The sequence below is a fragment of the Papilio polytes genome, unplaced genomic scaffold (genome assembly GCF_000836215.1).
Source record: "Papilio polytes unplaced genomic scaffold, Ppol_1.0 DF824146.1, whole genome shotgun sequence".
In the NCBI taxonomy this organism is placed as follows: Eukaryota; Metazoa; Arthropoda; class Insecta; order Lepidoptera; family Papilionidae; genus Papilio; species Papilio polytes.
The window spans coordinates 2540376-2564489 of NW_013525058.1; the positions used below are offsets into that span (position 1 = coordinate 2540376).

Below are 24114 nucleotides of genomic sequence, written 5' to 3' on the forward strand. Positions count from 1 at the left end.
CTGTAAACAAAAAAGAAAAAAAATAGGACCAAAAAAAAGGTGTAAGTATTATTACTAACTTTCGCTCGCGACTCCGTCCGCGTTGAATATAAGAAATCAAAAGTTAGTAGCCAATGTGTTCTTCCAGACTATCCTCTATGTCTATGCAAACTTCATCTATACTCGTTCAGCCGTTTAGGCTACTAACTTTAGCAAACATCTATCTAAACTTTCTCATTTGTAATGTTAGTGTGATTGATTTATTATATCACTAATTTATATTTTTAAATGTTCTTTAAATAAATATATAATCTATCAAATATATAATCATCATTTAATATTTGTTTAAATGTATTCGTACACGTGAAAGAAATTTGCACTAATAATGAGAAGAAACCAGAATGAAACAAGAAGTTAAACTAGGTATAAACATTATGCAGATATCGAGAACCAGCTTGTCAGGACTAGATAAGTAAAAAAAATTCAAACCAGGCTCAAAAGAATACCGACGTAAATAATAGCATAGTATTGGTTAAGTTTTTAAAACATGTAAATATGATTATTTAAAAAACCAAGACAATATTTTTACAGTTTTATGTCGTATTTTGTAAACGAGGGTGTAGTAAAAATGTAACAAGAACAATTTGCATATGAAATATACTAGTCGTAGTTATAAATGCTATCGCTACTTGGAACAACTATTGACATTTAGGTATCTGTTCTCACGACACGTGCAATTAACACGAATGATGACGAACTTATAATAACGTTTTATAGAAGATTTTTGAATATAAAAGACAAATCTTTGCCAGGACACGTTTAAGTCCGTTAGTCGCTTAAGCATAAGGGACCCTTGGGGCCATTGGCGATTACGGTGCATCAAAATAGTCCGGAAGGATAGTGCCATAGCATAGCCATATGTTGCCATGACGCTGCGGAACATCAGGCAACGTCCTGTATTGTGTCTTAAAGTTCCGAAGATTCGGCACGACACGGATTTCGGGGATTTGAGACAACGCCACTGCGGATGTGTGGTCAGTGGTCATTTTGTTATTTTGGCAAATTCCGGTGGCCGTTTGTTCGTCACCTTATACTATAAAAAACAAATGCTGAACATCATCGGTGTAAAAATGACCAGAATTAAATGACTGGCCGTAACATCTCCAATTCTAATATCACTTAGATCCGGATGAGTCTGATACCGATCAGATATTAAAATAACTGGTTTCCAATATTCACTCTATTAATGAAGTAGTAACTAATAGATAATATATTTATACTTTACCATAGATTAAAACTGAATTCATAGTTTACAACTTTTATTTCAGTTTCATACGAATCATATCGTACTTATCTTACTAATATTATAAATGCGACAGTTTAGATGGATGAATGTTTGTTAGCGTTTGTAGCCTAAACGGTTGAACGGATCTCCATGAAATTTAGCACAGGTTTAGAACATAGCCTGGAAGAACACATAGGCTACTTTTTATCTCGGGAATAGTTACGGTTCCCGTGGGATTCATTTATTTTTGATTTTTAATGTTTACTCAATGATTCTGCAACGGTTCAACATATCTTATTGAAATTTGTCACAGATATAAAACAAAGTACACGAAGGAAAAGGTTCATCCCCGAGTAATGTCCGATATCCAAGGGATACGTAACTTTTTGTTATTTATTTAGTTCTTATGTTTTGTAATACCACGCGGACGAAGTTGCGAGCAACATCTAGTAATTGATGAAAAGAATTGACTTTGACATTTCCAATGTATGTCATAAAATATTGCATTAAACTAGTTAATCTCTATTATAATCGCTAATTCATTCTCTAAGTAATAATCTTAAGCTAAAGCTACTTAAAAATCGTTTATGTAATGAATTAATAATTTATTAAGATTCGAATTACTATTTTAAAGAGAATAAATATTTTTCGTCAAGTCCGGACCAGTTTTTCTTGTGGAATAATGTGTTTGAATTATTTTTAAATTTAAATATTAATAAATTATCTTAGCACAAGCATATCTTTTATTATACGTATGAATTACCTCTGGTAATATTATGCTTTTGTTACAATTATTATTCCTTATAACATAATAAAAAAAAGAGGAAGATTTGTTTCGCATTAATCTGAGGAAATCTGAGGAGAACAATGTATTGATTACAGATGGCTATGAGGTATTTAGCATAATACGGCTTTTAAGACACTAGAAAAAAAAACAAAAAAGATGTAAAACCGCTAAGCACGGCTATTTGCATTGAAGTATAAATAGAATCATTTCGATGTAACTAGAAAATCTTCATCATAGCTAAGAATAATTTACTTCTAATATTTTCACTTCAATATGCTAAATAACTAAGATTCAACATTATTCATAAATAAAATTAAATCGCCTACCAAGACTAATTAATATTTTCGTGTTATACAAAACAGGTTGTAATAACATAACAAAGTGACTTATGATTTCTCTTTTATCTTCTAGCTCACTGCGAAGCGAACCGGAACTGAAGAGAGAACTAATTTTGATTATAAACCTAGCAGTTTGTTTTTACGAACAAACCATTTAGCCCCATAGACTTATGCCTTATTCACCATGGCATGGTTTGTATGAACGTCAGTTAGTATTCACGTTAAGCCAGTTGAATACCAGTCCGGTTATTGAGCGCTAATGTCTAACTGTACTGGCCTAGTGTTAACCAGTCATTACAGCAGTTCAGGATTTAACTTTAATTTTTCATTCGCTTTCGTTTCTATTTTCGTGGCATAACGTCTCAAAGTTTATAATGTACAGTCTGACAATTGATTGCTCTGTATGAATCTTGCCGCATGCACTGTCTGTTATAACAAGATAACGGATACAGTTAGATGTGGCAATGCTCTGTCCTCAATCCTTGTTAACTATATTATGTATAATGTTAGCGCTTTGATAGTGTATTCTTTTAGATGATTCCCATAATCATATTGGTCTCTCGACTGCATTTTGTTTGTCAAAGGTTGATTCTATTAAGCATCTTTTTAATCTATTATGCAGCAATTATAATATATTTTTACGTTATATGGACGATGAATACCTACAGATTCTTTTCATACGAACCTAATGAAAAAAAAAACTATAGTCTAAATTGACTTTTTTAAATAACACTAGTGTGTTTATTTTGACACGTTGATGACGTAATCTTGTCTTATCATAATGTGACAACGTATAAATGTTTGCATTACTTATATGCATTTAATGCACAGAGTACTTTAACATCTAACAGAACACACATTTTCATCAACATTCTTCTATCTACTCAACCATTTGAAGCCCATTCCTGGGTATAGGCGTCCTCAGAGATCCTTATATTTAAAAGCCGTCTTTAAAGTGTTTCAATTATAATTATCTATTTCCATGCTAATGTATCATTAAATTTATCTAAATTAACAATACTTCCTGTGTAAAGGTTAGAAAACACACACGTAACCGAATTTGTTTTTACAATTTTAAGGCTTGGCTAATAAACATAAATAAGTTTGTCTTTTTATTTTATTTATAAAACATTTTAAATGTTAAAGGATATATTAACAAATGGTCTACTACTATAAATAGATATATAGGATATAGGTGTTAAAATGAATGGTATTTGAAACAGCACTTATTAATAAAATAATATCGTTTTAAATACTATTAGTGGCCAAGGATGAGACAAAAGGAGGTTTTTAACCTGTATATTACAATAATATTTTATGTCCGAAAATAGAAAAACCCACCAGTATAGTCCGACTTTGACATTTATTCATATAACTACTGGTACGAAAAAAAATAACATAAAAATTTTGTTTGTTTCGTCATTATTTTTAAGATAAAGCATAAAAAAATGTTGCACATTCCATTTACATTTTACACTATTATCATAGAAATATGTCAATTACCGTAGGTCTATATATATACAAGTAGAATAATAAAAAAACTTCTTTTTTTGTAACATACTTCTATTAGTGGAGACCTATAAATAAATAAATAAATAAATAAATAAATAAATAAATAAACTGATCTTACGCGACGTAGATGAGTGACAGGCGGGGATGAAAAAACATTCTGTGTGACATGAAGTCATTGATTTCGTTTTTTTCCTTGATCTTCGATAAAAAATTACTGTACAGTTAAAGAATTTAATTCGCTTCCCATTTAGAAGAGTACAGACACTTGTGCACTAATTGTGACTGATTTATTTCATGTCATGTGTATGTTGCTATCCCCAACTTTCATTACATTCTGAGCGTAAAATTTCATTTTTCGGGAATGGATATGAAATAAACTTCCTAGACTATATACTTCGAATTACACTTGTGGTGAAGCAAGTATGGCGGCCATTTCCCTGGACTGTGTAATGATACGCCGGTGTCGAATTACAACTAGTCACAATACAAACATCGCTATTGCCGTCTAGACGTGTGTAGAAAAATGTACATCATACGAATGGAAAATTTAGACGGATGGATGGATGTTTGTTAGAGTTGGTAGCCTAAACGCCTGAACAGATTGAGATGAAAGTTGATGTAGATATAGAGGATAGTCTGGAAGAATACATGGGCTACTCACTTTTGTTTTTTTAATTCCACACGGACGGAATTGCGGGCGAAAGCTAGTGTTTTTAAATAACTAAAACGATAGTTATGATCTAAAGGAGTAATCTCTGTTTGACTGAACGGTTTTCGGTTTCGATCGGTTAAAATTCAGAGACAACAAAAGGTATGTTTTTGTTCAGATGCCTCGTTACGCGACTAAGGACGAAATACCGACGGAAAACATCGTAAATCTGTCGATCGGGTTGAAAACGCAACATAACCGTTTGTTCCTTGTATGGAGAAATATAAAATTTTACAATGTATTCTCTTTTTATTAAACCTGACAAAAATTACTTCAAAACAAGTGAGCTGGACTTAGTAATCAATAAAGACATTATAAATTGAATAGTGTAAGTTTTTTATGAAGTCTTGAAATCTAAAACTAATTACAAGACTTGATAGACCTGCAAGTAATTAACCACAAGTTCATTACACATGTAATTTGAGAGATTTAATAGAGACGTATTTTTGCTGCAACTCTGAACGTGTTGTAAAAAAAGTTTAAACTAAAGATTTATTTTATTTAAACCTTCATGATCTATACTAGAAATAAGGTCATAAAAACATAAATACTTGTTTCAAATACAATTAAAACACTACAGGAATAACGTATAGGTATAGCATTGTTGTTTATAAATAAATATGATATTTTCGTTTTTACTATTTTCTGTATATTCAGTTACATCACTATTCCGGGTGAAATACAAGTTTAGATAACACAATTGTAAAAAAATCTTATCTCGGATAGCTTTTAAAGTTACGCCTCGCGTCCTTTTGATGTTAGAAATAAATTAGACGGATTTTATAAAGACTTTGAATAATTGTTATTGCTAGTGTATACAGCAATTACAAGCAAACGTATAAAGTTCACTGTGTAAATGGCTTGATAAATTTTATACTTTCAAATACAAAATATTGTTTCTTATAACATGATCAACGAGCTGTCGCCCGCAAACATCGTTATCCCAAATTTGGACCGCCCATCAAGCCATTTTGATAGCCCGGAATTAAAACAAATAAGTAGCCTATAATATGCCTATCCATGTCAGGTACCCTTCAGTGAAAATCCCTACGAACACGCGGCTTGTAACAGACAAACAGACAAAAAAAATGCGATTCTCGTCATCGGCAATGCAGATATATGTAGAATATGTGTGTGAAGTACCGGTAGGACAGAGCGCGGTTAGGTGTTCGTTCATGGTATTGGACAGTAACGCACACTTTTCCGAATAACAGTCCCGCGTAACCCCTTCAAAAGCATGGTAAAATGTGCCGTAAAATCTCGCACAGAGTCTTAAACCAGCACTATCTATGAATTCAGCATTTAATAGTTTCCGTCGGAACAACATATTTTAAGAAACACAATTGTTTAGTTTAAGTTCAGAGTAATGTTAAACTTAATTTTCATAGGCCTTAGTATTACAATAGACGTAAAAATACATTTACCTTGTAGTTATTATTTCCCTCTACATTAAATATAATATTACTGCATAAATCTACTACTTTAATCGTGTGCTTGTTGGGTATGAAGCATCTCACAGGTCTACAATCTTTGTTTCTCTACACCTTTTTTGTTTATTAAATTTGATGGTAACTTCTAAAATTCATAACCTCTAGAATTATATGTCTAACAAAAAATCGGTTAAAAACGTATTTATATAACAGTATTGATTATATCTTGTGGTTTAAAATAACGCTTGGCATTTAACAGAAGTTCTACGAATTCCTAATAGAGGCCCTTAAGAATTTATGTCACGTGATTGTTTATAACCTTTTAGTAACTACAAAAATATTCTAAATAAATTAACATCAAATTGTTTTAAAGTTTGTTATGCAATAGAGGACATTAATTTTAAATTAAATATCAATTAATAATTACTCATGACATCGGTATTTTACTTAATTCTTCATGTTTGTAAGTCAAAATAATCTTACTAATATTATAAATGCGAAAGTTTAGATGGATGGATGTTTGTTAGCGTTTGTAGCCTAAACGGCTGAACGGATCTCCATGAAAATTTGCAAAATGTGCACAGGTTCAGAGCATAGTCTGGAAGAACACATAAGCCACTTTTTATCCCGGGAATAGTTACGGTTTCCGTGGCATGCATTAATTTAGTTTTTTAATGTTTACTCGATCATTCTGCAACGGTTCAACATATCTTATTGAAATTTGACACAGATATAAAACACAGTCTGGAGTACACATGGGATAAGGTTCATCCCCGAGAAATGTCCGTTTTTCGAGGGATACGTAGCTTTTTGTTATTTATAGTTCGTATGTTTTCTAATACCACGCGGAAGAAGTCGCGGGCAACAGCTAGTATTAAATAAATTGAGTTAAAGTAAGTTAGACCTTTTCTTACATCTGTTATTTACGAATAGGTAATTAAGAGTTAAAGTTACAAATTTGAGAGGATAACAAGTTATACATCATCATCATCCACTTGCCCTTATCCCTTACGGAGGGTCGGCACAATATGTGTTGCTCTTCCATACATCTCTATCAGCCGTCATATCTGAATCCACTCCTTTCTGAAGCATATCCTCTTCTAAAATATTATACATACCCATTAATATTACTAAAAGGAATGTCTTCCGTGAACTTTCGTTATTTCTCATTAAAATTTAATAGAGATTTATGATAATTATTGTCTATAGTCCTCAAGGTAAGTATTACGCGGAAAATCTAACAGCGGTTGAGTAATATTCATTGCCATTATCAATTTCAGAACTGTAAAGTTATTTAAAAAAAATCGTAAAATAAAAGTGTAGTTATTTTTTGTCATTGGAGATATCTATGTTATTATTTTGAAAATACGACGCGAAGTTTCAAGGACGATTGAAATTATCAACCAAAAACTGGTTATGCTAGCGGTTTTTTCAAAATTCTCTTTCTGAGAATAATTAAAAGTTGGACAATTTTACGGTGAAAGGTTAGATTTTTTTAATTAGTAACATTAGAAATAACGCGTATTACTAAACACGTTATAATTTCGATTTTATATATTTCCAATTTTTTTATATAGTTCAAAATGTCACAAAAAGTCGCATAGAGGCTACATCTTATAGGCAGGTTATAGAAAAAAGATTATTATAAGAAAAAAGAAAAACTTACCTAATTAAAAATAAAAAAAAAGCACTTGCAGTGATTAAACTAAAATCTATTAATGTTATTTCAATTCGAGCGCATCAATATCTCACAGGATTTTCAAACGTCCGATCCGGTTTTACTAGCCGGTTCTAACACAAAACGTATTATGTAAATTAACAATTATTTCCAAAATTAGTCTATTACTAATTTCAATACAAGTAACACTGTTATAAAAATCGCCTAATCGACGTTTGTCTACCGTTAGCGCTCACCTCACAAGCGACACATACGAGCCTCTCTCGTCGACTGAATTAGTGAGCAAGAAATTGAACTTATCTTTATGAAACTTTCAACTGAAATTGATAAAATAAATTCAATTATTTTACAGTAATTATCTACCTGGTAACTTAATTACTTTATGATTATGAAATTAAAGTTGTACTTCCCTTTTTTGGTAACGACCTATAGAAATTCTTTGCGTTGCGTTCAGTTGTATACATTTAATCTATTTTTTTTTATGAATCATTATCCATCGAGTAATTGAGATATATACAGTATTAATAAACCCATAAAAATCGACGATTCGCTAGTTATGTCCCCAGTCAAAACCAGGCTTAAACATTTAACAAAGATTGGGCCCTACGGTCACCAACTTTTACTTTTTTGTAATAGAAATTATTTTATTTTGTGACAAGACGGAATTTCGCTATAAAATGATTTCCTATGTAATTATTGTTACTACGCAACCATAGAAATGACTAACTAATAAAACCTTTTTTATTGTTTATAGCGCGGATAACCTTGAAAACGCCGACATAGATTCAGAAAACTTTGATATGGTCAATCATTTTATTAAAAAATATTAACCGTGTGTTTCCACTCTAGGATTTGAGTGACATAAGGTTCAATTTTGTCTATAGCGTACACCAACTTTTGTAGGACGTGACGAGCATTTCCACTGGCGCGACCACAACTGCTACAACAAGGCGTCACGTGGCCAGAGTCGCACAGCATGCTACAAAGTGGAAATTGGCTCTTAGGGAACCTTGCTTAACACTTTTAGGGCTATCACTGTATTCAAATTAACGTTTTGAGGTGGCCGAGATGATTTTAACCTTGTAAGGGCAACGCAAGGCCTCCAAGAGGGGACTTGGTTTCAACTGTTATTTTAGGATCGAGAGCAGAAATACAGCAAGAATTTAATGATGGCGAAATGTTTTGAAATGAATTACGACTAAGATTCAGACATTTATTGAAAAAAAAATAAAGCTAACTTCATTTAATAAATGATGTTTATTCCTTAACTATGCGTTTGAGTCAATGGATCTTCTCATTAAACATTATATGAAGGACCAACGTGCAGTGTACGTTCGTGTGTGATGCGCTATTATCTGTTGCTATATCTCAACATAGCTGCCATTTGTACCAACCTCTTTATACATTTATCTAGCTGCGAATGCTGCGTTCAAGGTCAGACGACAAAATTTACTTAACACGAATCCTATATTTTAGTGTTGCTATAGGAACTTCTCCGTTATTATATGCAACTCTAAAAAATACAGGAACAAAGTACTAATGACATGCTTCGAATTAAAATCTAAAATATGTTCTAACTACTAAAAGTAAAATAATTTTATGGCGTTGTGACATGCTTAGAGCAGGTCAAAAGTTCAATGCTCAAATCCGTAGAATAGGATTTACTTTGTACTAATAAGCTTCCGTATTTTCTTTTGCTGGCTCACGTTTTTGCTTATCTTGTTACCTACAATTATTGTTATTTGTCACGTTTAGAATTTGGACAAATGCTCCTCAAATCCCACTGATACTCCACCACGGAGGAAGATGTTATAGGGACTCTTGTTTATGGTATAATTAACTATGTAAAGATGTTACGAGTATTTTAAAAGTAACTTGAAACAGATAGTTATTCGTATATAAATAACACATTAGTATAAAAATTTTAGCCAAACAATGTTTTTAATATAAGAAACTAGCTTTCGCCGCCGACTCCGTCCGCGTGGTATCAATAAAAACAAAAGTAAGTAGCCTATGTGTTCTTCCATGCTCTGCTCTACATCTATGCCAAATTTCATTAAGGTACGTTAAGCCGTTTAGGCTAGAAACTCTAACAAACATCCATCCATCCATCTAAACATTCGCATATATAATATTAGTTAGTTTACCATAGTTTTGTATACAATGATATTCACAGTTAATATTGTTTTAACAACAATCGAAAAAGTTTTTATTAAAATGTTGCACATGACGCTTACTTCAATTGAAACTATTTCAGCACGAATTACAAAATATCGGTAAAAAAACAATAATTAATTGAATATTAGCCTTATATAGTCCGTGGCCTCATTGAAAATACTTAATTTCAATTTTATGAAGTGCATTGAAAAATAATTTTAATGAAAACTTCATATGTTGCATATAGTTTTTAAAAATCATACACGCAGTTAGCGCCGGCTTGTCAAGTCAAATACTTTTCGCTCGTTTTTCGCCTTTCAATTGTTTTTAAATGTGGAAACCAATAATTTTGGACGTCGAGTGCATCGTTTGCAACAAATCGTTGCAAAAGATTAATCACGTACCTCCTGTTGTGCCGGTGAAAATGAGAAAAATCACCAGTCGTCGGTCGCGAACACCAAATTGGTCGCTCGAGGAAAAACAATACCTACTAGAGTTAATTAAGGAACGTAAGGAGGTGATTGTTACTAAACCTAACAATGGCCCTAACCAATCTGAAGAAAAAGACGCGGCCTGGAATGAAATATTGAGCGAGTTAGCTGCTAAATTTGGCAGCAAGTTTTCAGAAAGTTCAATCAAAAAAGTTAAAACTCAATGGCAAAATATGAAACGAATAGCACGTGAAGAAATATCGCAAAGCGGATCAGATGTGCAAAAGTATACGCGACAATCTCAGGAGGTGTGCAGCATTCTTGAATTCTTGAAAGACGACTCTATAAAAAGGGACGACGAAAGTGTTCATGGAACGCTTAGTGCGAATATTGAGGTTAAGGCAGAAAGTGTAGATGAGTAAGTAAATCGAAACATTTAAAATTAATTGATTATACTGGGATATTTTATTTTAACATTCAAATTATGTAAAGTCAGCTTAAAGTTATAATTATAAATCAATGACATTTGTATTTGACGTTAAAAAGAATTGACGTTCTTTCACATAATTTTCACTATTAAATTACAAGCATAAAATGAAAGATAAAATTAATAATTTCAGAGATATGCTACAGTCCTGTGACGTTGAAGATAATAGCATGGAGTACGATTCTAACCAAGAAAACTTGACTAACCATAATACGTTTGAGTCTTCGGAATCGTCATCTCCAGAACAACCAGTACAAATGTCAGAAATTACAGAACAAGAAAATAATGAAGGAAACGAAGAAAACAGTAATAATACGATGAGAAATGTTTGTGCTATGACCGATATGTCCTTTAAGCCTGGATTAAACATCAATCCATTTCACGCAGAATTTCGAGATTTTTTCAAGTAAGTTGCATGGTTATAAAAAATAGTAATTGATTACAATTCGTTTATTTCAGAAATATGCATACTATGATAGGTCGCAGTGGTTTACATGTTTTTTTTGCTTACACGTGTTGATGGTTCTTATTATAATTATATTTAAGTTAATCAGTGAAAGAGCCGGTAACAACTAACATAGTCAAAATACAAGAGAAATGCGCGAATCAGATAGCGTTTGATGAATAAAGTGCCGCAAAGCCAAACCTTGTCCATTTACTCTTCACGGCACTTTTTAATAAGAGCACGATAAAAAGCTAGGATAGGAGCATTCTACTTATACTGTTTTGTCCTCTGTCCATTAATGATAGGCATATATTATACGTCACTATGTCTACGCAATTCATTAGGATATAGATAGCGGTTACTAACCATTAGGTTATCCGCTTCCGCTTGCTAGTTTGAATTGGATTTGAAATTGGTAAAAAACTTATACCAATATCTTACAGTTATTCCGCGGTGGAAAAGCAATTAAAACTCGAGACGCTAAAGGAAGAAAGACAAGTAGCTAGAGCAATGAGAGAAGCTGCGGAATTGAATAAAATCATTGCAGAGCAAAAACTTAAGCATGTTTTGTGGGTGAAAAATGTTGAAATGGGGTAAGTATACATACAATCAAGGCTTTAAACAACGGTGTTAATCACTTTTTTCATATAATTACTGTAAAAATAAAATAGCATATGAGTCTCAAGGTATAATTTGACGTTACTATATCACATTATAAAGGCGTTGTATTAAAATGTCTCTTCTACATAATATTTTGTTTCTGCTTTTTATGTTTATTATTAAAGAAGTGTTTAATGAATTGGAAACTAGGTATAATTACTATAATTCGTTTTAGTAATGTTATTCCTGGCCGAAAGTCTTAGTACCAATTCTATGAAATCCATAGACAATTAAATCCTTACGGATTGTCTATATGGCTTTATGTCACTTCTTATTTTTGTAGGAATATTGGATATCTTCCACATTTTATATTTAAAGTACTAATTGATATAAAAGTCATGAGTTTCATTTCGAAAACAAGAACATCATTGAGGCCCGCTATTGCAAGCTTAAGGTATTATCAATTACTACCGGCTTAATGATTACGCAATCTCACCTAAAATTTTCTATGTATTTTTGATTTTTGTACTAATTTACAATAACTTAAGTTATTACTCAAATCATAATGATCTAGTAATATTTATTATTTTGTTATAGCCTTTTTTAAAAGCAGCTATTCGTCCTAACCTACAAAATCACCTAAGAGTATTGGCTACTAATCTTATCTATAAAAATATCTATCTGTTTTGATACAATAATTTCTAATTTACAATTAGTTTAAAAATTCACGTTAAAAATAGCAATGAAGTCTGTCAGGCATATTGTCTTTGACAGAACATTGAGAACAAAGGAATCATTCTAGAAGTAACTTTAACTGTCAATTGTTTTTATATTCTTTTTTTTTGCTTTATCCTTTGTTGTGATATTTATTTGCCTAAGCCAGAAGATTTTATCATAAAATCATAAAGTATGTGCAATTAAGTTTGTAAATTGTATTTGTTCGTCATTTTCTTATTTCTTTGTTATAATATGCATATACTAATAATGATCTCTATGGTGTAATCCACCTTATAAATAGATTGTTTATTTACTTACTCATAATCACTGTGTGTGGTCTGTGAGTGCTTTTTGTGTTCTTTGATATTGATTGAATTAGTGCCGATAAGAATGAGTTCTTTTTCATTAGGAACAATTTTAATACAATAATAGTAGTAGTTAAAATGGTATTAGTATGTTATAAGGTAAGAATTATGACAAGGAGAATTTTAATTAGGGGTGTCGAGGGGTTACATTGGTAGAGGTATGTTTGAGGTAGAGTATATGTTTGGGATGACGGAGATGATGAGCAGAAATGGTAAATTGTGATGCGATTTGTGTTTTGCTTCAACAAATATTGTCAAACATTACAGAATGTATTCTGGTGAGCCTGGTTCTGGAGCTGGTAAGGGAGGCGGCACTGGTGGCGCCATCCGTGATGCTGGTGGCTCCTTCGGAAAAATGCAGGCTGCTAGAGAGGATGAATACTTTTACAAGAAGGTTTGTTAAGACTTTAAAGTTTACATTTACAATAAAAATAAAACATATAATGTTAGAAATTGTCACATGCAATATGTGTATCGAATTAAAAAAAGAACTGAGTGTATGGTTGTTTGAGACTATTCTACTTTTTTTTGTAATTCCATTCATATTTCTTAAGCTGTTCTCAATTTGTCTGGTGACAAGTTCTCAAACAAATGCTGAAGCAGTTATAATATTAGTAAGATAAGATAATGATGATAAAATAATCAATAAAAACAATTCATATAGGTTAAGTAAATAAATCTAGAATAAAAATAATCAAAAATCCCAGTGTTAATCAGTGTATTTTTCTTGTACAGTAACAACTTTTAATACACTAACAGTAAATTGGTTGCACTGTTATGTTCTGTTCTGCCGTGGTTTTTTGTGGAGGGGGTGAATGGATAGGGGATGAAATTTGAGCGAGGCGATGAGACAACAACCCAATAACGCCATCAGATAAGCCATGCCTATGGATGATTGGCACGGACACTGCGGGAATGCCTGAACCCCTCCAGAGATAATACAGTTTCATACTAGTACAGATAATAATTAAACAATTTGCAAATAAGCAAACTAGCCTACAGCTTCACTTTAATACATTTTACTTTACTGTTTATGAAAATTTTGAATTATATTTATGTTAAAATAAAATGTAAATTAGGTTAAGTTTTGTGTAAAAAAAAAATTATAAATGAATATTCTTTAATTAATGAAGAATGATGAATGTATAGTAATTTTGTTTTAATGTTTTTCAGCAAAAGGAGCAGTTGTCGAATATGAAGCAGGTATTCAGTCAAGAGATTGCCTTCCATCAAGAACAGATCAAGCGCCATGAGGATGCTATCCGACGTCAGAAGGAGCAGATGGCAAAGATGGAGGAGAAGTAAACATTAATCAGCTGTTAAAGGGTTAACATCAATATTGCTTTGAAAGATCACTTATGATACAATGTAGTTAAAAGAGTTAAGATTTTAATGTGAAAATTGTTTGCTTTTATTTACTTTAGTTTATGTTGAGGTTTGAGCAAGAAATATATTTCTAAATGCTGGTTTTATTTTGTAATGGTTGTAAACCCTAATAAGTAATGCATTATACAGCCACATACCTTTTCTAATACTATGATATTTAAACGTACACCTTGTTAATTCGAAATGTCCTCTGCCGATAGCAGGGCAGGATTCCTGTATGATGGGGGTGTTATACCGAGCTTATAAATTTATGCCTTTTCTATAAAAATAACACTAGTAAGGGTTAGGCAGGATGATGGAAAAAGTTATTTATGAAGTAAAGCACCTGGTATGGTTTCTTAGGTTTAGAACCAGTAATTCTTTGTGGAAAAGCGACATCTAGGAGAGATAATACAAACTAAATTAGCAGACATTTATTGCGATGCCTTTTTAAGATCATAGATGGCGCTTGTAATATGTTCATAAAAGTGAAACATTCCTACGATTTGTACCAAATTAATTGTTTGGGAGCCTTGTTTTGAATTTTTATAAATGTAATTGTGTAAATAATAAGTTTCTGCATTACATATGCGTAAGCTAACCGCGTAAATTATTTTTTGTGTGATTATCTAATTGTGGGTAGATCCAATAAAAGAATGTTCATTTAAAAATCTTCATATCACATTGCCCTTTTTAGCTTTGTCATTTTGTAATCGTCTTGATTCACAAATAATTTAGATTTCATGCACAAAATAAATATTGCAGCATGATTTTATAATTACCTACTTAATTCCATAGCAAGAAAATGTCAACTGCAAAGGTGTGTTTATCACAGACTGAACCGTCGGCGCTCTAGCAGAGTAATATTATTTCTGTCCTATAACATGTGCCTATATTTAGAACTGTTCTGTGACTTGCAGTGCTTTTTGTGTTTTCTAAGAATTCCATGTATTGAACTTTATAAAACCTGTCTTATAAAATGTCAAATTGTGGGACCTAAAATACGTTACTGGGAATTGAGAAAATTGAAAATTAGATGAAAATCAAAGCTGAACGAAAACGAAAACTCACACTAACGAAGTTATCCGATATTCATTTGCAGGGGCGCGCGGTTTCAACGCAGTGAAGAGAGCGCCAAGCGGCACTCAGTTTACTACAGACCTGTCTAGAGGGTGCATGTCGCTTCTCGCGTTGTTGTGTCCGTGTTTAAAGTGTTAGTGTAATAACATAACAGCAAATTGTTGTGTGGTGTGATATTAGTGTTGTGCAACCACCGGAGCGGCGGAGCCGGATAACATTGCTGTGATGCATTTTCGGATATACCTATGGCTGTCATGTTTAGCCCTCGCAGGATACGTACGAGCGACAGAGGTAAGAGGGGCCGTCTTTAAACGCGGCATTCCGGCTTTTTGTTGGTCGTCAGACGAAATATAGACTCATATTGACATCACTATGTATGCAGTCTCGAAAACCCAGTGGCTGCACTCGAGTTTGACTTGCGTAACTTTCAATGTCAACACGACGTAAACTTGTATCCGATCTATACAATCTTGTATTGCACGAATCACGAACTGAATAATTGTCAATTCTTTACGCACACGTCCAAGGAATTGAATTCGATATTTCCATATTTACCGTCGCTGTGCGCGTTGTAATCTGCAAGTAAACAATGTTTATCAAGATTCGTCCGTCGATTGGTGTCGTGTTATTTTTGTTACTATCGCACGTTGTCGAGACGTAGGTAAATACGATTGGGCCATGAATGGAGGCTCAGTGTCGGTCGGCGTGTCGCCCACGTTTGGGAGAAAGCGTAAGATTGGTACTTATCTATGTAATAAAATACAACTTAAAAGAGCGTGGGTTAGGTTTAACGTGTTTCTAACGGTAACACTATAAATACGATAATAGTGTTACAAAAATAGTTAATTTGTGCTATTATTAATAGGTCATGTCCATAAATCGTAATTTGTTTGCTTACTAGTAAGTAGTCACTTAGTTCTAAGTAGTCGGGCACTTAATAAAATTGAAATACAACATTAGCATGTGAAGCTGTGAAATATATCTACGTGAGTAATTTATTCGCCTAGTCTGAACATTCTTTAACTGAAATAAGATTCTACTTTTTTGTAATGGTTATGAAAATAGATAGCTATTTATCTATACGATCCTCGATATAATGTAAAGTTGTAAAAAAAAAAAATCTTTCAGAGCAAATTCAATCAAATTGTCAAAACGCATTGTCCTTATAAACTTGGTTTTGTGAGAAATGTAGCCGAATGTTCTTTAACAATATTTTTTAACTTGAATCAATTTGTCCGAGATGGAAAAGAATGACGTCAATAGGAATAAAGACTCGGGCACGGTTCAACTTGCAGCTGAGATCCGGTGATAAAGACGCACTATGGTATGTAGCTGTAAAGAATTTTTTTTTTAAACTAAGTGTAATAAGATCAACCGGCCCAAAAAATATAAAATTACAAACTGGCATGTACCTACATAAAATAACACCGGTAGCAAAAATAGACAATAATGAAACGCTTTTAGTCGCTATTATAACTAGGTTGCGTGAGTCAGCTGTTTTGTATATCGGACAGTTAGAAGGCTTCGTGGTAAATAAACTTATAAACTAAACCATGTAATCCGATACACGGAGGGTTAATTATTAAAGTCATTTATATCTCTAGCTATTAGTTACATTACATAGATAGCAGATGGACATCGCATGTGTTTTACGTATTTGATCATCATATCATACTAATATTCCAAATGCAAAAATTTAGATGAATGGATGGATGTTTGTTTGAATTTGTAGCGTAAACGGCTGAACGGATTTTGATGAAATTTGGCATAGACGTATAGGATAGTCTGGAAGAACACATAGGCTACTTAGTTTTGTTTTTTTAATTCCACGGAGTCGCGGGCGAAAGCTACCTATAAAGAACAAGTCGATCAATTTTTATTCAATTTATCTTATTTTATTATTGTCAAAATAAGACAATGAATTTCTCTTGTATTTTAGACATAACAGCTACTTACCATAATACAGCCAGGATGCAGAACCATGGGACGTGTGAAGTAGGCTGGCGACCTGGCCTATTGTCGGTCGGCTTTTTGTTTACAATCCATACAGGATGTAGTACTGTGCACGGATGAAGTACAAGTATAGGTAACAAATTATGTTTGTTTTCGATTTGATTTTAGATTTAAGAATTTGTTAGTCTCGTTGTACAATATACGAATTATCGATACATTTAACGTATTTATAAGTGTTACTAAATTAATAATCTTATTACTATCTTTGGTTATAAATGCGATTTTTAAGATGGCTGAAAGGATAAATTTTTAGTATAAGTGTCCAGAATGTCACAGATCTCGATGAAAGGCATAGATCTAGAACGTTTAACGAACACATAGGCTATTTACTATTTTTTTTATTATGGTACGACGGATTCGAATTATAAAAGGTATTTATCTGTTTAGTTAGAATACATATTCCTGAATCTTTTATATTTTTGTAACAAAAAACTAATTTCTTTGTTTCCGAGATTAAAATCTTTATTATTTACACTGTTACTATTAGGTACCTGGTAGGGATTATTTTATTTAAACCTCTGGTAAAAAGGTATATATTGCTTTGGTGAATTCGGTATTTTTTTCAGCGTCGAAAGCCGTTTGAGGAAGGTTTCAGTGAATTAAACATTACTCTCGACAAAAAGCAGCCGAAAATCGTCGTCTATTCCCGCTATTTTCGTTGACACTTGACTTCGAAAGCGACCAAACCGCATTAATGTAGGTATCGGGAAATGTATTGAGGTTTTTTGACGATGAACCTTTTAATGACACTTTTTGGACTATTAATACTCTTTATTGGGTTTTAACTATATCAGTTTACTTAAGCATTATGGTAGTGTTTTTTCATATTAAATGTACGCTGAGGGACGCTCTTATTAAATGACGTAGAACATTAAAATTGAATAATAATTAAGTAACGTTCCGCAATATTTACCGCGAATATAACGAAGAAGCGGCAAAAAGGGACCTCAGTAAATATTTGAGTCCGCTGATGGAAAATAAATACCAAGCGCAGTCAAAAGAAATATTACTATGAGTATTTAGTCAAGGAAGAAGTCGGAGTTCACATCTGGAGGAAATTAGTCCTTATAGTAATTTTAAAAATAAACGTCGCTGTGTGATTAATTTAGAAATTTTATGAGCGCTCAGCTATTTTTATTTTTAACTCGTAACTTGCTTTATTAAATTGAGTAATTCTATTGGACTTTATAGGAGAGATACTCGAATTGATAAAACTGATCTTTCTTTTGTTTTTCCAATGTTTTAAGTAAATCGGGTCTGACATGTTACAATTATGTTATATACTAGAGAAAAAAATTGTGCTATTTTTAATTTAATTAAGTCGATTGAAGGGACATGATTAATTTTAAATACAAATTCCGTTAAATATTCTTTGTGGTATTTTACTTATTATTTAATATTAGATATAAATGTGAAAGATTAGATAGATGGATGGATGTTTGTTAGAGTTTGTAGCCTAAACAGCTGAACGAAACTTGGCCATTAATATAGAGGACAGTCTGGAAGAACACATAGGCTACTTACTTTTGGTTTATTATTTCACGCGAACGGAGTCGCCAGCGAAAGTTAGTGTAAAATAAATAATAAAGAAAATATATCAGGAAAAACAGTAAATTAATTGTTAATTTAATAATTGCGATCATTCTAATTGGTATTGTAAATCAGTCTGGCGCATGCAATGCCCGGTTTCCGCTAAGCGATGTATAAATTGCATTAGTTGAAGCTCTGACCGAGACATGCTGACGCATTTAAACTCCCTGACGATATTTTCAGTTAAAGAATTAAATTAGCTTACCACTTAGGATCGAATTTCATAAACTGTCACCAATAGAGACACATGCTATGTATATATGGCAAGACTTTGAACAAATTAGCTTCGTCACATACTTCTTTGGGGTAGGAAATAAACGTCCGCGACTGTACTCCAATGTTCTTGATTTGTATTGAGTCTTAGTGTAGGTTTCAATAGTTTGTGAGGATTAATCAATATTGCATTATATGTAATATAATGTGCACGTATTATTTCCACAATGTTTTCTATTGAGTTTCCATTGCCGAAACATTTGTAACATATTGCAGTATTTTTCAAAAATAAAAACACATTTTTGTAATAAATGCACGTTGAAATGTATTTGTATAATATTTTCTATACAACTTGAAAATGTATATTTTCCGGGATGTTTTTGGTTTAAAAGTTTTGCAGCTAAAATGTACAAATCCTGTCTTTTGTCATTTTGTGATATTGTTCTAAAAAAAACTCATGAAAATCCGGGTAACAACATATCGGGTTGAAATTTTTTTTATAAAGCACAATAACCTCATTAATTTTCCTTTTAGTGTATCGTCAACTTTTATGACAACAAACTTCTTAAAGACACAAAAAACCGTGCAAACTCATATTGTTGACATTTTTTTTGTCAAAAAGCATAAGATAGATAGCAAATAAAAGTAAAAGGCGGCATTTCCTCGGTCGCAGCTAAATCATTAATGTAATATCCGGGTGTCGGAAAATAAAAACAATAAACACGATCGCATACAGACACGCGCTAACGCTCTGCGCCTGCGCACACGCACGATTTGACTTACAAATCTATATGAAAGGACGATACAAGGATATTTTTATACATCACTAGCTTTCGCCTGCGACTCCGTCTGCTAGAATTGAAAAAAAAATTTAAAAAAAACTGTGTAACCTATGTGTTCTTCCACACTATCCTCTACATCGATGCCAAATTACATCGAAATCCGTTCAACCGTTTAGGCTACAAACTCTAACAAACAAACATCCATCCATCTACATATCTAAACTTTCGCAGAGAGAGAGAACGGGGTGACGGTTGGGAATAATCCGTAATGTGGTCGAAGGCTGGTACGCGCTAATTAAATTATGGTTAGTTTCCCAGCTACGTTTAACATTTGTTAGTGTTTGTGGTTCTATAAATTCATGAATCGCGTTTCTTGAGTAACTTGAGTTTTACTTCATTGAAACAAATTTACCTTATATTAATGAATCGCTAGGTAATGACAAAATAAGTGGAAACTTTAGAAACTCAGAAAACGTTAGTAAGTTATTTTAGTTATATTAAAATTATGTCATCGTTTTATTACGACTAAAATTTATTTTATTTTTCAATTAAAGACATAAACCCTTTTTACAACATAAAAGGTATAGACTAATCATTTTCATTGCCTATTCAAGAATAATAAATGACTTCTTTATAGTCGTATTTATACTTGTAAGAAAATTAACATTCAGACGTATAGAAAAAGTACAGTTTATGAGTTAAGTTACTCAACATATACGAGTATGTTAAAACTTTTATAATATGCGAGTACAAGAAATAGAGGACGGGTTAAAGTTTTTGCTTTGCGAGATTTTTTGCATTTTTACTATCGTTAGAAAGTCTATTCGTAATAGATTAAAAAAAATGTATTTTCTGTTACAATTGTTATGAAAGAGTTTTCATTAGGAGTAATGTAAAGCAAAAATCTTGTTTTTTTTAGTAGTATAGAAGAAAATGCCCATATAAATGGTCAAAAGTTTGTAATGAATCAAAACAAAGCCTATTTCCATTTAATAAATTTTCACCGTTTATTATCCTATTCCTGTAATTATTTGTTAACATTAGATAGTCTCGATGTTTACGCTGTTTATGTTAATTAAAAGCCACAAAGCATACATATGACAGGTGCTAATTAATTTCGATGACGAATAATATTTCGGTATCGTTATAAATACTGTGCATTGCGTTTGCTAATTGCAAATGTTAATTACGCTCTGTCAGTTCTGTAATGCATAAAACCATTCGCTTGCTAATACCACTAAAACATGCTTAATGAAATATTATTTTCATGTTGTATTGATTGTTAATATATGTATTTTTGTTGTCAAACAATTTTTATTCCTCGGGTAATGATTCTCAGGCACATGTATGTCAAATACATCATGATAACTTGCTGAACCGATTGTGGCTATCTAAAAGTTAGTTTTTATTAATGAGAAACAGGCAACGAGTTCTTTCTTTTGATGTTGTATGCTTAAACATGGTCACCTTCTGGATGTAAGCTCGTCAGTTCGAAACAAGCTATTAGAAGCAATTGCTATTAAGATATAGCTGAATCGAACCTTCCTGATTTAAATTAGAATTAGATAAAACTAGGGTCACCAACGCAGTAAATATAATATTTGCTGAGCAATTGACATGCGATTTAAACAATGAAATCAACTGGCAATAATTTAATTAAATTACCAATCTCGATCCACAGATTAAATACGATATTGTTTAATTAAAACTCTCAGTATGGGGTCATCATAACGTTTGAGGTTTATCATCTACATTACAAAGAACACTATTTATAAGTCAATATTTAAACGGTTCGATAAGACGTCGTTTATTGAACACTAGCTGTTCCCGTGCGGATTCATCTGCGTGGAATTAAAAAAAGTTTATTTTATTGTTTACATTTGTCAAATTATCAATAGCAAATGTAAACGACAGGACATGACAAACCTTAGCAATCTTGCTTTCTTGGCAGCAACTTATGGTCTCTTTCCCACATTAGGGTTTTTATCCAAAATATTTCCCCCTAAGTTTAATGTCGTAAAATATATAGCCTAAATCGTGACGTAAGTGTAGGGCTTTTTATTAAAAAAAGAATTACACAAAAACATGCTGTAATTGCTGATGTCTTAGGCAACAAAAAGTGTGAGTTTACGCTTAATTAAAATAGTATAGATAGATAGATTAAAATCAATCATCAAAAATTAACGTTATCATAAAAATAAGTGGCATATATAGTTTTTTGTATTCTGCATGTTCACTTCAAGGTTGCATTATTACAACTTATTTTAATAAGATTTACAGTACTGACAATGAATGACAGACAATGAAAGTATTCTCCGAACTGAGTGCGACTTAAAAAGGGATTTAGTGTTAACAATAAATCATAATAAAATGGGCCGAGTGACATCTGCTTTACAGCTGGTAGGGCGAGGACAGACAAACCATTCAGTTTGCTGAGAGTTTCGCGGTCATTTCGTAACATGTGTGCAACGGGCCCTATACAATAAAACGTACAGTTGGTACAATCCTTCGTTAGCTGCCCACGTTTTCGTATTTAGAATACTTTTGAAAGCAGCAACCAGCAAACTCTTTCAATTTAAAAAAAAACCCTATTTTTTCATTAGACAATCAGTCTTAAAATGACTATGTAACATTTTAGTAAGTATGTTGTCTACTTTTTAATTTCGCATTCAAGTTGTAGAATTTGCAAAAAATATTAGTGTTAAATAGCCTAAATATGACTACATAGTGTAAAATGAAAAATACTTTAAAAGTCATGTAATTAAACTCTATGCAGGTAAACAAAATACATCATAAAAGTAGACGAATATTCATTACAACGATTTTAAATTGCCGCTATTATGAAGTTTACTATCGTCTCGAATTAGGTCAGTATTAAAAGCTCACGTAATAACTGCAATAATTTTTTATAACGCTATAACGTTATAATAAACGGTAAACAACGGTTATTTTTAATCTATGAATAAAGAATAACGGTTAATGCAACTCTTTGCTGAAAAGAATACTGGCTGCAAATGAGCGATATGAAATCTCGGCGTAGTTCTTTTGTTTCTTTTATGGACATTAAGATTAATGGTTAGAAATAGTGTTGTGTAATTGTGCAAATACTACCATTTGAATGCGACATGCAACTTATGGTATGTGATGGATGACTCATACTGTACCGCATTAGAACCTGGTGTCATCAATCGTTTAAATTGCATACACGATATCTTATTTACCTTTGTAAGAATCCGTTACTGATATTTGATATGGCCGACGGGTTTAAATGAATTAATTTAAGTATGTTCAACGCTAGTGTCTTTTCTAAAATCAGTTTTATAGGGGACTGTAATTGAGTTATTTCCCATTCTTTCCTTACTCATTCAACTATAAACCTGAAAGAATCTTAAATAAATCGTGTTCTACATTAGATCCTTATAAAAGCCAGCACGTCGTATACACGAGTCATACAAAGGATATTCGGACAGTCAACAAGGCGCATTGCATATACATAGATACGGGCTTGTCCAATTGTTGTCAATGCAAATTGCTTCAATCCATTTATGTCCACCGCGCGCCTACTGGTTTCTATAGTGTAGGAATGCACAGCTGTTTCACTGTAGAATAATCAATTATTATGTCTCAGATTTGAATACTAACTCTGTACAAGATCATTGAGGTCAGATAGTCCGCATAAAGAACAAATTCCGTTATTAAAATTGGTTCACGCATTAACATTACCTACTGCAAATAAAAAATACATATTACTAAAGGAAATTTAGACATAAAATTACAGTCATATAGTGAACGAAGTATAGTGAACGAGGTTTTTACCTGCTTTGACCGCAAAAACTGATATTCTTTTATCTTTATCTTAATAAGGTATCTAGAACATTATTTAGTTTTAATAAACTACAGCTGCGGGCCCCTGCTCTCTTAACTAGACGCATCCGTCTTGCGGCGTCGCGGCGTCGACATGCGTTTTATTTGCAAGGACTTTTATGTCCAAACCTATTAGAGAACAATTGATGGGAACAAACATCGGACACTGCGTAGTACTAGGTGAGTTTGCCTTAGTCTTGTTTGGAGTTGACATCTGTAGAAACTGTTCTTGAAAGAATTATTAATTAGAAATTTGTTAAAGCATATTTCAATCCTTGTTTAAGATA

The 24114-nt window shown here is 32.4% G+C and overlaps 2 protein-coding genes across 2 annotated transcripts in view; both read left to right on the plus strand.

The window, feature by feature from the left end:
* The first annotated feature begins 10217 nt into the window (after positions 1 to 10217).
* On the plus strand, positions 10218 to 14392 carry LOC106111780. The gene is made up of 5 exons (XM_013293930.1): positions 10218 to 10724; positions 10927 to 11199; positions 11682 to 11831; positions 13188 to 13314; positions 14094 to 14392. The coding sequence occupies exons 1-5, from the start codon at positions 10300 to 10302 to the stop codon at positions 14223 to 14225; spliced, it is 1107 nt and encodes a 368-aa protein (XP_013149384.1). The 5' UTR covers positions 10218 to 10299; the 3' UTR covers positions 14226 to 14392.
* A 1030-nt stretch (positions 14393 to 15422) lies between these two features.
* LOC106111907 (syndecan) overlaps positions 15423 to 24114 on the plus strand; it is a 182701-nt gene continuing 174009 nt past the window's right edge. The window contains exon 1 of the mRNA XM_013294107.1: positions 15423 to 15656. Within this exon, the coding sequence (XP_013149561.1) occupies positions 15591 to 15656 (66 nt within the window). The 5' untranslated portion in view covers positions 15423 to 15590. The remainder of the gene's footprint in view (positions 15657 to 24114) is intronic.